Raw genomic sequence first — 12125 nt, forward strand, 5'->3', positions numbered from 1 at the left:
TTGGATGTAGTGCAACTCCAGTGGCTGGGCTGAGTGCCGTCCTGCAGAGCTGAAAGCGCCGTCTGCGTGGGTGTGTGGCAAGAGCAGGGTGAGGGAGGGGACAGAGGGACTTGCGAGCCTGGTATCTGGAGACATTTGTGATAGGAAAGTTGGCTTTGCTCTCTACCCTTTTTGATGTTCTTTGAGCACTGAAATCTGTGGATGCTGTCACATGCAGGTGCTAGAAAAGAGTGGGGTGTTGAGATATGCCAGCTTCCGTGCTGGGAACTGAGGGGACTATCCTGACCTTTCTTGAAAAGCCAAATATCATTGCCATTGTTGTCCCAAAACAGGTTCTTTCACTTGCTAAGCAAGAGGCTGATCCACACACAGAATCGAGGTGTTTGTCTGATTTACAGTTCTGGGCAGAAAGGCGTGCTGGGTGACAAATCCACAAAGTTAGCACATGGACTGTAAAAACTTTTCACTATTTATATGTTTTAGCAAACAAAGGCATTGACATTCATTGGCTACAAGTTCCCTATTAATGCTCTTAATTAACTAATTAATTAATTGTATATTAGTGCTCTTATTAATTAGTTTTCTGTCATCTTTTGGTTAAATTATTTCAGTCCTCTGCTCTACCAGCTTTTCATTCCTTCTCATGCTAATTAGTCCACATGCTCAGTCCTTTCTTCTTTTGAGTCCATCAGTTTCCTGAGTCAGTACTTCATGAGTGATGGTTGCAATCTCCTCCTGTTGAAATGACCTTTTGCCCAGACACAGCTGATTTCAACACAGTTGCTGCGTTGGCTTTATTAGTTTCTTCTTTATCTTGGGATTTCTGCCAAATGTCCTTGTGGCCTGGAAATCCTGCATTCTTTGTGTCCACTATCAGTAGTGCATGCTTCTCCCCAAGCTTTGTCAACCTCCCCCTTCGTCTGAGATCACTGAAGCATATCAAGGCCTAAGCTTTTAGCAAGGAAATTCTATCAACAAGTAATTTATCTTTCTAATGCCTGGACATCAGCAGTGTGACATCAGCAGTGTAGTAATTGTAGTACAGTGAGTCTTGAACAGCAATGTTAGGAGGAGCCCTTAGTCTCACCTATGTTGTCTCTACTGGGAAGAGCAATGTCATAGGTATGAATCTGCACATCTATCTGTGCCTGCAGCTAGTGTGATCCCAGGGAATGTGGATGTGCCTGGCAGACAGAGACCAAGAGCCTGTAATCCCTGCCTGTAGTCCACTTTACTCTCACCGCAGCCTGGCTCCTGTGCTGGGTTGTTTGTCCCTAGTGTGCTAGCATGTCCTTCCCCATGCTTCTGGGTAGACTTGAGCAGTTCTGCCCCCAGCTGCAGCACCCTGTCTACCTCTACTGTTGGCAGCAGAGACAAAGCCACCCCAGCTATGGCAGGAGCTGACCAAGTATGGGGTCAGTATGAACTTGTGAAGCAGATGGCAGCAGCAAGACATTCATGAAGTTCCCAGAGTTCTGTATTTGGCAAGCTCAGGTCAAGGGGGCCACACTCTCCCAAAGGAGCAGTGCTTGAAGGCCAGCCCCTTGTGTCTCTTCAAACCTGCCATGACAAAGCAATGAGCAATGCATGGCAGGGTCACACCGTCAGGCAATGCCAGGGGCTCCTTTTGGCTTACCAGCTCCAGCAGTTTTTGCCCTAGGAGGAATTTAAAGCCTTCCCAGGCTGGTGAGGATTGTTTTGAATCTAGTATTTCTCATTCCTCAACTTCCTCCCCCTTCTGTCCCCACCTTCTCATCCTCACCAGCATCTCCATGGCAACCCTGTTACTGAAGAATAGGAAAGACATCTAAATATAGCTTCCAAATCTACATGCCTTCAGTAAAAAGTCTAAAACTAGGGGCGACAGCTTGAAGCACTGATCTGCCAATACCAGCCAATAACGAGCATCTGTCTTGCAGGGGGAATTCAGGAACACTGTGGTGGGACAGGGGGTCACTTCCAGCTGAATCCCCATTTTCTGTTTGCTCAGAACATCTCAAGAGGCTTTGAGGTAGTCCAGCCTACCTGGTCCTGTCCAGGGCACTCCCGGTCCTGCACCCTGTCAAGCTTTGGAGCCATTCTCTAGAGCAAACAAAAGATCTCTAGTACTTTTTTTTTTGCCATTGATACCCATGATGCATTTTGATATCATAGGTGTTTATTTTGGTACATCAGACTCAGATGGAAGCAGTAAAATTCAAAGACCTTTAGTAAGGAATAAATGTCCTTCCTTCCTGCCTTCCTTCCTGCTCTTCTCTGCCTCCCTTCCTCCTTCTGTCATTCCCTCCGTCCGTCCCTCCATTCCTCCCTTCCTCCCTCCCCACAGTATGGTTGTGGTTGAAGTCTTGCTCCTTCTGAAATTCCTTTCTAAGAGAAAAAAAGGCACAGAATCTCCTCAGTGAAGCTGTTCCCCTGGGAATCTGCCCAAGGTAGGGAGGGGTAAAATGTCTATGCCCAGGGCCCTGGTTCTGCTTTGCACCTACACCAGGCTGATACCCACCTCAACTGTCTGGTTTCATGGGCTGCCAAGTTGAATTATTGCTTGTACAAGACATGTACTTACTGTACAGACCTCAACAAATAGCTCCACAGGCTGCTGAAATTTTGTCTGTTCTCCCCTGGCCCTGAAGCATCAAGTCTCATAGGGTAAGCAAGAAGAAGCTGACTTGGAGCAGGCCAGACAAGGGCCCGCATGTGTCTGTACGCACAGCTTCATTATTCGAATGCAAGTAGCTTAATGAAACTGAATAAGGAAAAGAAAACCTGTGGAGCTGGGCTGCTATGCTTGTACAGCCTAACTTAAATAGCTCAGCTGGTCAGCAGCATGGACTCAGCTGAGAGAAGGGGGTTTAACAAACTCTGATTTTCCCTTTTTTTTGCAGAAATTCTTAAAAACAAACTGTGACATCTTTCCTTGAAGAACCCTGTATATGCTGCAGCATTTTATCATGTTTGAACAAAGTGAAATATAGGGTGCTTTGGATATCTTCTCTGGCAGGGCTGACTGCATTATGGACATTCATGGAGCATTTTTTGGTGCTTCAGGGTTTCCGAGTTGAGTGTGAGACTTGAGAGTGGAGTGAATTTGCCATTTACTAGCTCCAATGGTGATTCCCATGGCTTATACATGGATAAACCACGTCTCTTGAGTTGCCCTGAATTTATTAGGCACTTAAGGATTTTTTTTTCTTTTGATGGCATGGATGTGCTTAATGGACTCACTTGCAACTTAGCAGCTCTGATTTCTCATTGCTGGTACAGTTATTTGCACTGGTACAAAGTAGGTGTGAAACATTGTCATGTAAATTTGATAGCATTTCATGTCTCTTGGCAGTCTTGGGTGGCAGTGGGAAGTGAGGGCTGGGCTGCTGTGCACAAAACAGGCGCAAATTGAAAAATGAAGATGACCAGAAAGACAAAAAAAACCCTTCGGTGTTGTCATCTAGGATAGAGAAACCATAACAAGCAATTTTAAATTTCTTTTTTACTTTGGATTTATTTTTTTAAATGGCTATCACTGTAAATCTTTTACTTGTAACACTTTAAAGTTTTCTTATACGAGTCAAGACTAAAAAATACAGCTCTTAGTCTTGACTATGTCCTTTTAATTATCATGTGTCAGCTACTAAAGCATTTTCAATAGTTCTAATTGAAGCATGAGCCAATTTACTAATTAGCCAAGATTACATGAGGAATACACAAAGGGAAGATGCCTTTCTGTGTCAATATTTCCTCCTTTATGCCTTAGGAGATCTGGTGTGATGTGAACAAACTCTACTGCTAACAGTCAGCCAGGCAGAGCCCCTGAGCTCCTGCACTTTGTCCCACGCAGTCCCAGGGGTGGGCATGAGGGATCACACAAGGCTTTGGACTGGGGTCACTGTCCCCACCTCAGGGTACAGCCACTTCTTGCGTGGTGTCTTCTCCAGTGAACCTTTTCCCCCTGCCTGTGAGCTGCCATAGCAGAGCTGGATGTTTCTGGCCCTGGCTCTTGCAGGAGTGGAGCAGAGATCCCTCATGTGCTGCATGTGTGGCAGGGATAGAGGCTTGCAGAAGGGCTCTGGGTCTCCTGGGCCAGTCTCAGACTCTGCCTGTGTGGGAGGAACAGCAGGGCCGTAGGGAGCCACTCCAGGAGGCAGTGCCAAAGGCACTTCTCCCTCCTGCCTTGTCAGTCTGGGTGAACATTACAAAGGACTTTCTAGGGGTAAAGAGTTGAAATATCGGGAAAGATAATCCAGAAAACATCTTTGTAATGTAGCTATTAGAAAGCAGTTGGGCAACACCTACTAGTCAGGAATGGCTTGGTGGAAATGCCTCTGCCCAGAGGCAGGATGATAGTTGTTTGCAGACATACTTTCTGAGGCCTTTTAGTTCCCCCATGAAGTAAATAGACTTTAGCAAGGAAGAGGAGGTGCCCTACAGAAGTGCACAGCTCCTTCAAATGGGAACCATGTCAGATGAAGCTAGAATAAGTTGATACTCATACGAATAAATGATACTTCCACCACCACTTCAAGCTCTCTCTGCTGTCTTCCCTCACCACCTTTCTGGTTGCATCACTGTAGCACCTTCCACATTGGGAGTTCAAAGCAAGTAGGGACTGTCCCCTATCAAGTCCCTGTGAGAAATAAGGACCATGGGCCCTGCATGGATATAGAAACTTAAGTATGGAGGTATCAACTGACTTACTTGTAAGGCTTCAGGCTTGACAGGAGAAACACATAGGTCATATAGTGATTAGCACTGCAAAGGACCTTATTTTAATGATAAGATGATAGTTTCTTATAGTAATTTATCAGGTGATTTTGATTAAAAGAGAATTAGTTACCATCTGGTTATCCCATAAAACAACTTGACAACAAAAGAGAAAACACAGAGGAGAAAAATCTCATTTTCTGGGGATGGCTTCTGACTATGTTACTTTATAGCCTGACTGGCTGGTAGTGAAGCTGTTGGGGCTTTCCCCCATGTGCTTGCTACACAAAGTAGGATAACTCTTGCACAGCTGCTTTTCCAAGGTCCTCATGAACAATGCAGCCAGTTCTTGGAAACTGGCCTGCCATGGCTTGTCTCCAGCTTCTGCACCAGCACCAGTTCTTCTGTAGCTCAAACATCAGCAATGTGCACATCAGTGATCTGCTTGAAACTGTGTTCTGACAGTTCATCTATCCTGTTGGCACCTGTTTAGTCAATTGGTACCAACATCTAGTCAGACCTTAGAGGGACCTTCAGTTCTTACCTTTCTGCTAGAATAAACAGTGACCATTGCCAGTGGCTGCAGCTGAATGCTTGACAACTTGTCCCCCCACTCCATAATCTCCATGGTAATCAAAACATCTTCTTTCATAAACATGATCTTAAGACCAAAGTGCAGCTTGCCTGTCTTGGTCATAATCTGGATTGGTTCTTAAATTACCATGATTTTCTCTTGAAATTAAGATCACTCACCATCTCCTTGGTGAGTTTAGTGAATCTGGTTTTGGATCTAATGATTCTGCCCTTCAAACACTTTTTTTCTTTTTCTGTGCCATGTGACAGCATAATTCTTTGCTTCAAAATTGCTCAGTTTGTTACTCTGGGTTATTGATGCACAACTTCATATGAGCATGGGCATCAAATCAGGCTTCTTTTGCTGTCTTCTTCACCTTTCCTGTGAGCACTGTCACATTGTTGTGTTTAATATCCACCTCCCAGTGAACTGGGCAAAGACAGATCCCCACTATTTATAACCTTATTTAATCCCTTCTGGTTTGCCTCAAGCACACAGCATTGCCAGCCAGTCAAAGCAGGTGATTTTCCTGCTCTGCTCCTCACTGGGTGGCATCACCTCAAGTCTTGTGTGCAGTTCTGGGCACCACAAAATAAAAAAAAACATTGAGGAATTACAGTGTCTGAAGAAGGGCCATGAGGATGGTGAAGGGTCTAGAGGGGAAGCCATGTGAGGAGTGGCTGAGATCACTTGGTCTGTTCAGCCTGGAGGAGGCTGAGGGGAGACCTCATTGTGGTCTTTAGCATCCTCTTGAGGAGAAGTGTCAGGTACTGATCTCTTCACTCTTGTGACCAGTGGCAGGACTTGAGGAAAAAACATGAAGTTGTGTCAAGGAAGGTTTAGGTTGGATATCAGGAAAAAGTTTTTCACTCAGAGGGTGATTGAGCACTGGAAAGGCTCCCCAGGGAAGTGGTCACAGCACCAAGCCTGACAGAGTTCAAGCATTTGGACAATGCTCTCAGGCACATGGTATGATTGTTGGGGTATCCTTCCCAGAGCCAGGAATTGGATTCTATGAGCCTGATGGGTCCCTTCCAACTCAGCATATTTTATGATACTGTGACTGCTCTATGAAGTCTTCTGGCATAGTAGCTGGGCCCTATCTGCAGCTTCACAGTGAAATCCCAAACCAGCTCAGAGCTCTGGGGAAGAGTAATTCTGGTACCACAGGCTTTGAGCTTCATGCTGCAGGAATTTCCACCCACAGCAAATCAGATGAAGATTTGGGTTCATCAGGATATGTGTCAAGAACAGAATGGCTTGACCCAAAGTGTTTGTACTAATGATTCGCATTAATGAGTTACTGAACATCTCCTGGTACATCTCACTGCCAAAGGGATGTTTACCTTGCCGTCTTGGCTGCTTTTCATCCTGGCTAATAGTGTCCCACCAGGGACTCTAAAATGTGCCCTTGCACAGCCCTGCCTGTTTCAGTGGTATACACTATGTGACATCTCCTGACTTGCATTCTTTTTAGAGTTGCTTCACATTCCAAAATCACACAGACCCACAAAGACACATCCTCTTAAACTTCTCAGCAATAATTCCTGCAAATGAGAGTGTCCACACAAAGAGATACTCAGTATTTTCTAGCACATTAATCAAATAACCATTCAGTTGTTGCCTTATGTGTTGGAAGTGGACGTGTTGTCAAATAAAATGATTTTATAGATTATCCTCTGTACTTCCCAGATGGGGAATTTAGCAACATCATGTGCACAAAGTCCTTTAGGAGAAGATCGATGTCTATTCATTTCATCTTCTGTTGCTTACTCAGGGAAATCTCATTCTTAATGTTGCTCCCCAGAGGAGCTTTTCCATCCCTGACATTTAAAACCAGTGGTTGTTTCTAAGTGTACGTTGAAAGCAGAACCTCATCTGAAGGCTGTTGGGTGGCAGCTTGCAATGACCTCAGAGAAAAAGAAGCAAGTGAGCAACTATCCTCACTTCTATATGACCAGATGTTCCCTGAGAGTGCTGGCTTTTGGTTTGCCCTGCTGTGTCACAGGCCAGATTGAAAGCATTGCTCAGTCTGCTGAAAGCTGGCACCAAGCCCTGAATTAAAGAGCCCTTCCCTTCACTGTAGTCATGCAGGTGCTGAGATTGGACTATGCTGTGTCTTGGTGCTAACAGTGCGGCTTTGTGTTTTGCAGAGTGGCTCCTTGCTGCCAGGAGAGGCTTTTAGATGGTCTCTGTTGTTCTCTGCTTTTGAGCTGTCTGAGGTGTGTCTTGGCCCCAGTCAAACTGTCAGAGAGAATGGGGAAGGCTGGAAAGTGTCCTCCTTTGTCCATGTGAAGTGGCCAGAGGCTGGGAAATGAAAGCTGCTCAGCTGAGCAAGGTTCCTTGCTTCCCATGGTGGTGAGCATGCCCATCAGGGCTGCTGCACAGCCAGCCCCTCGTGCCTGCCTCTGCCTCCATTAATTTCAAGAAGCTGTCATGATGTTCTTGCAGCAAAATGTTCCCAAGCCTCCCGCTCCCACACGCTCTCTGCCTCTCGGTGTCCTTCTGTCACATCTCTCACATTAACGTGATGTCCTCCCGGGGCAGCGTTACACTCCAGCCCTTCTCTCCATCCATCTCCTCCACTCTTCCTGCCTTCCGAGGACGCAGCTCTCAGTGTGGCTGTAGGTGAGAGATGAGATTGTGTGGGAGCAATCTGTGTTTTGGCCTCCAGACAATTTATGACAGCTCAGGACGCAGCTGTATTTATGGTTGCTTTCATAGGCCTGGAGACGAGCAAAATGCTCACAGAGGTAGGGAAGCTGCACAGCTGGGGAAAGGGCAGCCCTCACCAGCCACAGTGGACTGGGAGGGGTGGCCTGATGGGCCAGCACACCCCCACTCTGTCAGCACTGACCTTTCTGTGGTGACACTCACGGGAGCAGCCAGCCGAGAGAAGGGCACTTCCTCTCAAGGGAGCAAACCCAGCACTGTGCCCCCATCTGTGCAGGCTGCAGAGCGGCCTGGGAGCAGGGATGCTGCTCTTCCCTCTGCCACAAAATCCCAGGGAAAGGTTAACTGCTCCCCATTATGTGGCACTGGGTCTATGGGCCCTGGCCCACCTCCCCATGTAACTGCACAGTCCTTGCCAAGTTCTGCCCTACTCCTTTCCCCCTTGCACAGGGAGGTCTGGCAACATCCTGACTCTGGAGCAAGAGCTGGCAGTGCCTGCAGTTTGGCTCCCATCACCCTCATCCCACCACACCTGGCCTCAAGCATCACCTCTGGGCTCCTGCTGTATCCCCAAGGGTGGAGGATGGGGTGGAGGACCTTCTGGGCATTCACCACCTCTCAGCAAAGCTGGAGAGGTCAGGCACCACCTCCTTTGGGATTCAGTCAGATGGGGAGAGGGGGTGCAAGGCTCAGCCTATGTCCATGCAGGGCACCTATGACTTTGGCCTGTTGCTTTGATCTGTCCTTCACCTGTTGTTTCAGAGCTGGGTAAAAGGTTCTTTTCTCCTTAAAAGCTTGTAGCAAAGGAGGAAACCAGGAAGTTACTGGTTTGCTAACCAAATTCAGACTCTCTTTTTGGAAAAGCCACCTGATGCTTGAGTGTGTGGTAGTGGTCCAGTTTGCAGCAGAGCTGAGTTGGTTTTGGAGCCCAGAAGGTTTGTGTTCCTGACTTAAGAGGACCTGCTTTTGCAAAGGCAGCACTTTGCCATGCTAGCTTCTAGGGATCCCCGGCAACCCTTCTTTCTCTTTCATTATAACTGGGTTTTTTTTACATTAAAACAAAGACTATTCTAAGGAAGTCTCAGCACTGTGGAACTACTTGGTAGGAATATGGAGGAAGGAAGGCAGGAAGGAAAGAAGGCAGGCAGGAAGGAAGGAAGGCAGGAAGGAATGGTTTGCATGCAGAATATTAACTGTACAAAGCCTTAGAATAGCTTTGTCGCAGTACATAAACTGACCCCAGGAAACAGGGTCTGTAGCGTTTTTTCCAAATTTTTGCAGACAAGCAATACTGATTATTTCAAAGCTCCTAGAATGGAAAAACCATAAGCAATGGTACTTATGAAAGGGATTATTAAAAGCAACCCACGTCCAGGAAGCACTGGCTGCTTTGGAAAATCCCACCTTCTGTTTTGTAGTAATGAGCAAGGAAAAGATCAGAGCTATGAATCAGCTGTAGGTTTAACTCAGCAAATTGAACAAGCTTTGCAAAGTATCAGGGGCCCAGATAAAATCTGGTTCAAAAGCCAAATTCAACATCTCCAACAAAAATTAAACAAAAAATCATCATGATGAAGTCTTGGCAGAGCAGCAACATTTACACCAGAGAAATACCTTTTAAAATCTTTCAGGCTAGATTAGCAGAGATTGAAGGAGCCTAGAGAAGGGAAAGGAGGCTTGCTGGCATTGGTGCGGGGTATGGGTAGAGCAAGCACTGGCAAAAATAAAGCTGATTTAGCTCAGAAAGAAGAATTGGAGGTGATTTTTCCCTGCATATTCCTGCACTGATGGATAGGCCGACATTGTCCAAACTCTTCTCCCACCCCTGTGCCATCATTTGAAAGAGAAGGGTTGGGACCAAGATCAAGACCAGAGTCAGCACAGGGAACAGGATTTCCACAACTGGAATGCAGGAGGAATTGACTTGAGTGTCAAATTGTAGGATGACCAAATAATTTTGTGGTCATTATTGATACCAGTAGGAATGCAAGCTGCAGTGATGATTCTCCTGTTCTGTGCTGAAGTGATGATTTTCCAGAGGCTGATGGCTGTGGCAGCATCCCCAGGGTGGGGATCACAGCACCCCCAGGGTGCGGGGCTGGACTGCTTGTTCTCTGAGGCACTGTGAGATCAAAGATACAGGATTTAATTGCAAAGGCTACAGGCTGAGGCACATAGAGATGTGAATTTGGTTACATCTGTCCAGATTGCCAGTGATTGTGATTGCCAGTCCTGCTCTTTTCTTCCTTCCCATTGCCGGTCAAGACTGATTGTGCACAACGTGCACCTGGGCCTGATCTGACTGCTAAGGATGGGCAGGAAAGAGAAGAGGAGCTTGTTGTGTCAGGGCTGTGTGTGGGACCAGAGCAGTAGGAAGCAGGGGGTCTTTCACTTACAGGAGGGCAATTGTTTTGAGGTAAGGAAAACACTTTTTATGTGGAACTGACTTCTGGTTTAAAAGATGCAGTTCCAGCTTGGGGTAGGGTTCAACTAGCAGTCCAGGAGCCCCAAGATGGCAAGTAGGTACCCATTCAGAGGAGTTACATGTGCCAACAGTGTTGTATTTAAGAGGGGCTTATGCCAGCTTGGAATGAAAGCATCGATGTCTTCAGTCACAAGTGAGGGATGTGACTGCATGAACCTTTGCAGCCACTGGCAGAATGAGGGGAATGCAGGGGTCGTTTTGAGCTTGCAACAGTCAGTGCAGCCTGTCTGTAAGGAGGCAGTGGGTTGGCAGTCTTTGACTTGTTTCTCTTGTTCTGTTTGGGTGTGAAAGTTGTGGGACAGTACTCTGCATAAGGCATGTATTTGCTGTGAAGGAAGCCATGACAGAGTGAGCTCTTCTTTTCCTACAAAATGGTAAAAGAACTTACAAGAACTTACAAGAACTTACAAGAAAGGAGAAACACAGGATCTGCTGCCCAGCTGCTCAGCAGTTCCAGCAGCCAGCACTTCTCAGAGCAGGCCAATGAAGCTGAGGCAGCAGCAGGGTGCCAGCAGGGTGTGTGTGCTTGTGTGTGTGCGTGTGTGTGTCTGTGCACAGGGGTAACAGGGTGAGGGAAGCCTGCTTCTCTGCTGGCCATCAGACCTCACTGCCCACAGGCTGAGCCCTGAGCCAGTTTGCTGGGGGATTGTTTTTGTCTAACTTCACTTTCTAGTTTAGCCTGCCATTCTGCCTTTGGGTTAAACAGAAAATTGGCCAGTGTTGCTTGCAGAAGGGGGGCTTTAGCCTTTCTCAAAGGGCCATGTTGAGTATGTTCAGTGGGTGAGAAAACTTTGACTCTCTAATGTACCCATTTAACTCTGTCCTTCCTTGACTTTTGCTTCTCTGTTCCCCTCTCCCCTTTATGACCCTTATTATTTTTCCATCCACAGCAAATCAGTTCACATCAAGGTAATTGATGATGAGGAGTATGAAAAAACCAAGAATTTCTTCATTGAGCTGATGAGCCCCCGCATGGTGGATATGAGTTTACAGAAAGGTGTAGTACTGGCCCTGCAGACTAACATTAACGTTCTTTCCTCCTCTCTTCCATCTCCTTCCTCCTCTTCTCTTCCTCTGATGTCTCTCTGTCTCTGACTGCTCTGCCCTAAACACTGCTGTGCACGCACACTGTGTCACATGGTACCCATGGGGTGGCATGGGGAGTGGTGCTGGGGCTGCTGAGAGGCAAAGTGGCAAGGGGAGCAGAGAGAGAAGGATGGAGAGCAGTCCTGCTTGTCCATGTTTCTGTGGTGACTTGAGAGGAACCTTCTGCCACCCCCACTGGAGGGCCCAAGAAAATTTTGTAGTGTCAGTGGGAAGATGTTGGCTAGAAACATCCAGCATCTCAGGAGATCATTCCCCAGCCCTGGTCCTATGGGTTGTTCCAGTCAGACCCATGTTAGAAAAACACAGGAATTGAGGCCTGGCAGAGAAGCAGCTCTGTGACTTCTGAGAAGCAGTGGGCAAAGGCTGTGCACTGGTCTGGTTGTCACAGAGCAACTCTGGGAGCAGGAGCTGAGGGCAAGGAAGAGCCAGGGCCTGCTTTGGTTTGCCTGAGGTCTCACAGCAGCTGTGTACATTGCAGGGGTAGTGGAGGGGGCCAGATAAGCTGGCCTCAAGGGAAAGAGGCTAGACCTTCTCCAGTGCCCAGGGCATTTCTTTTTGAGCCTTGGAGGCATTGTCCCATTGTGTCCCCTG

At 47.0% G+C, this 12125-nt stretch overlaps 1 protein-coding gene across 8 annotated transcripts in view; it reads left to right on the top strand.

The window, feature by feature from the left end:
- Positions 1-12125, top strand: part of SLC8A3 (solute carrier family 8 member A3) — a 113307-nt gene that overhangs the window by 78185 nt on the left and 22997 nt on the right. For 4 of the 8 annotated variants that reach the window (XM_036383832.2, XM_054515163.1, XM_036383833.2 and 1 more), the window contains one exon: positions 11318-11424. The exons of 3 other annotated variants lie outside the window; for them this stretch is intronic. In XM_036383832.2, coding sequence (XP_036239725.1) covers positions 11318-11424 — 107 coding nt within the window. Of the gene's footprint in view, positions 1-11317; positions 11425-12125 lie in introns of those variants that run through there. One more of the 8 variants, XM_036383839.2, reaches the window with a different exon arrangement.

This window comes from Molothrus ater, chromosome 6 (genome assembly GCF_012460135.2).
Source record: "Molothrus ater isolate BHLD 08-10-18 breed brown headed cowbird chromosome 6, BPBGC_Mater_1.1, whole genome shotgun sequence".
Lineage (NCBI taxonomy): Eukaryota > Metazoa > Chordata > Aves > Passeriformes > Icteridae > Molothrus > Molothrus ater.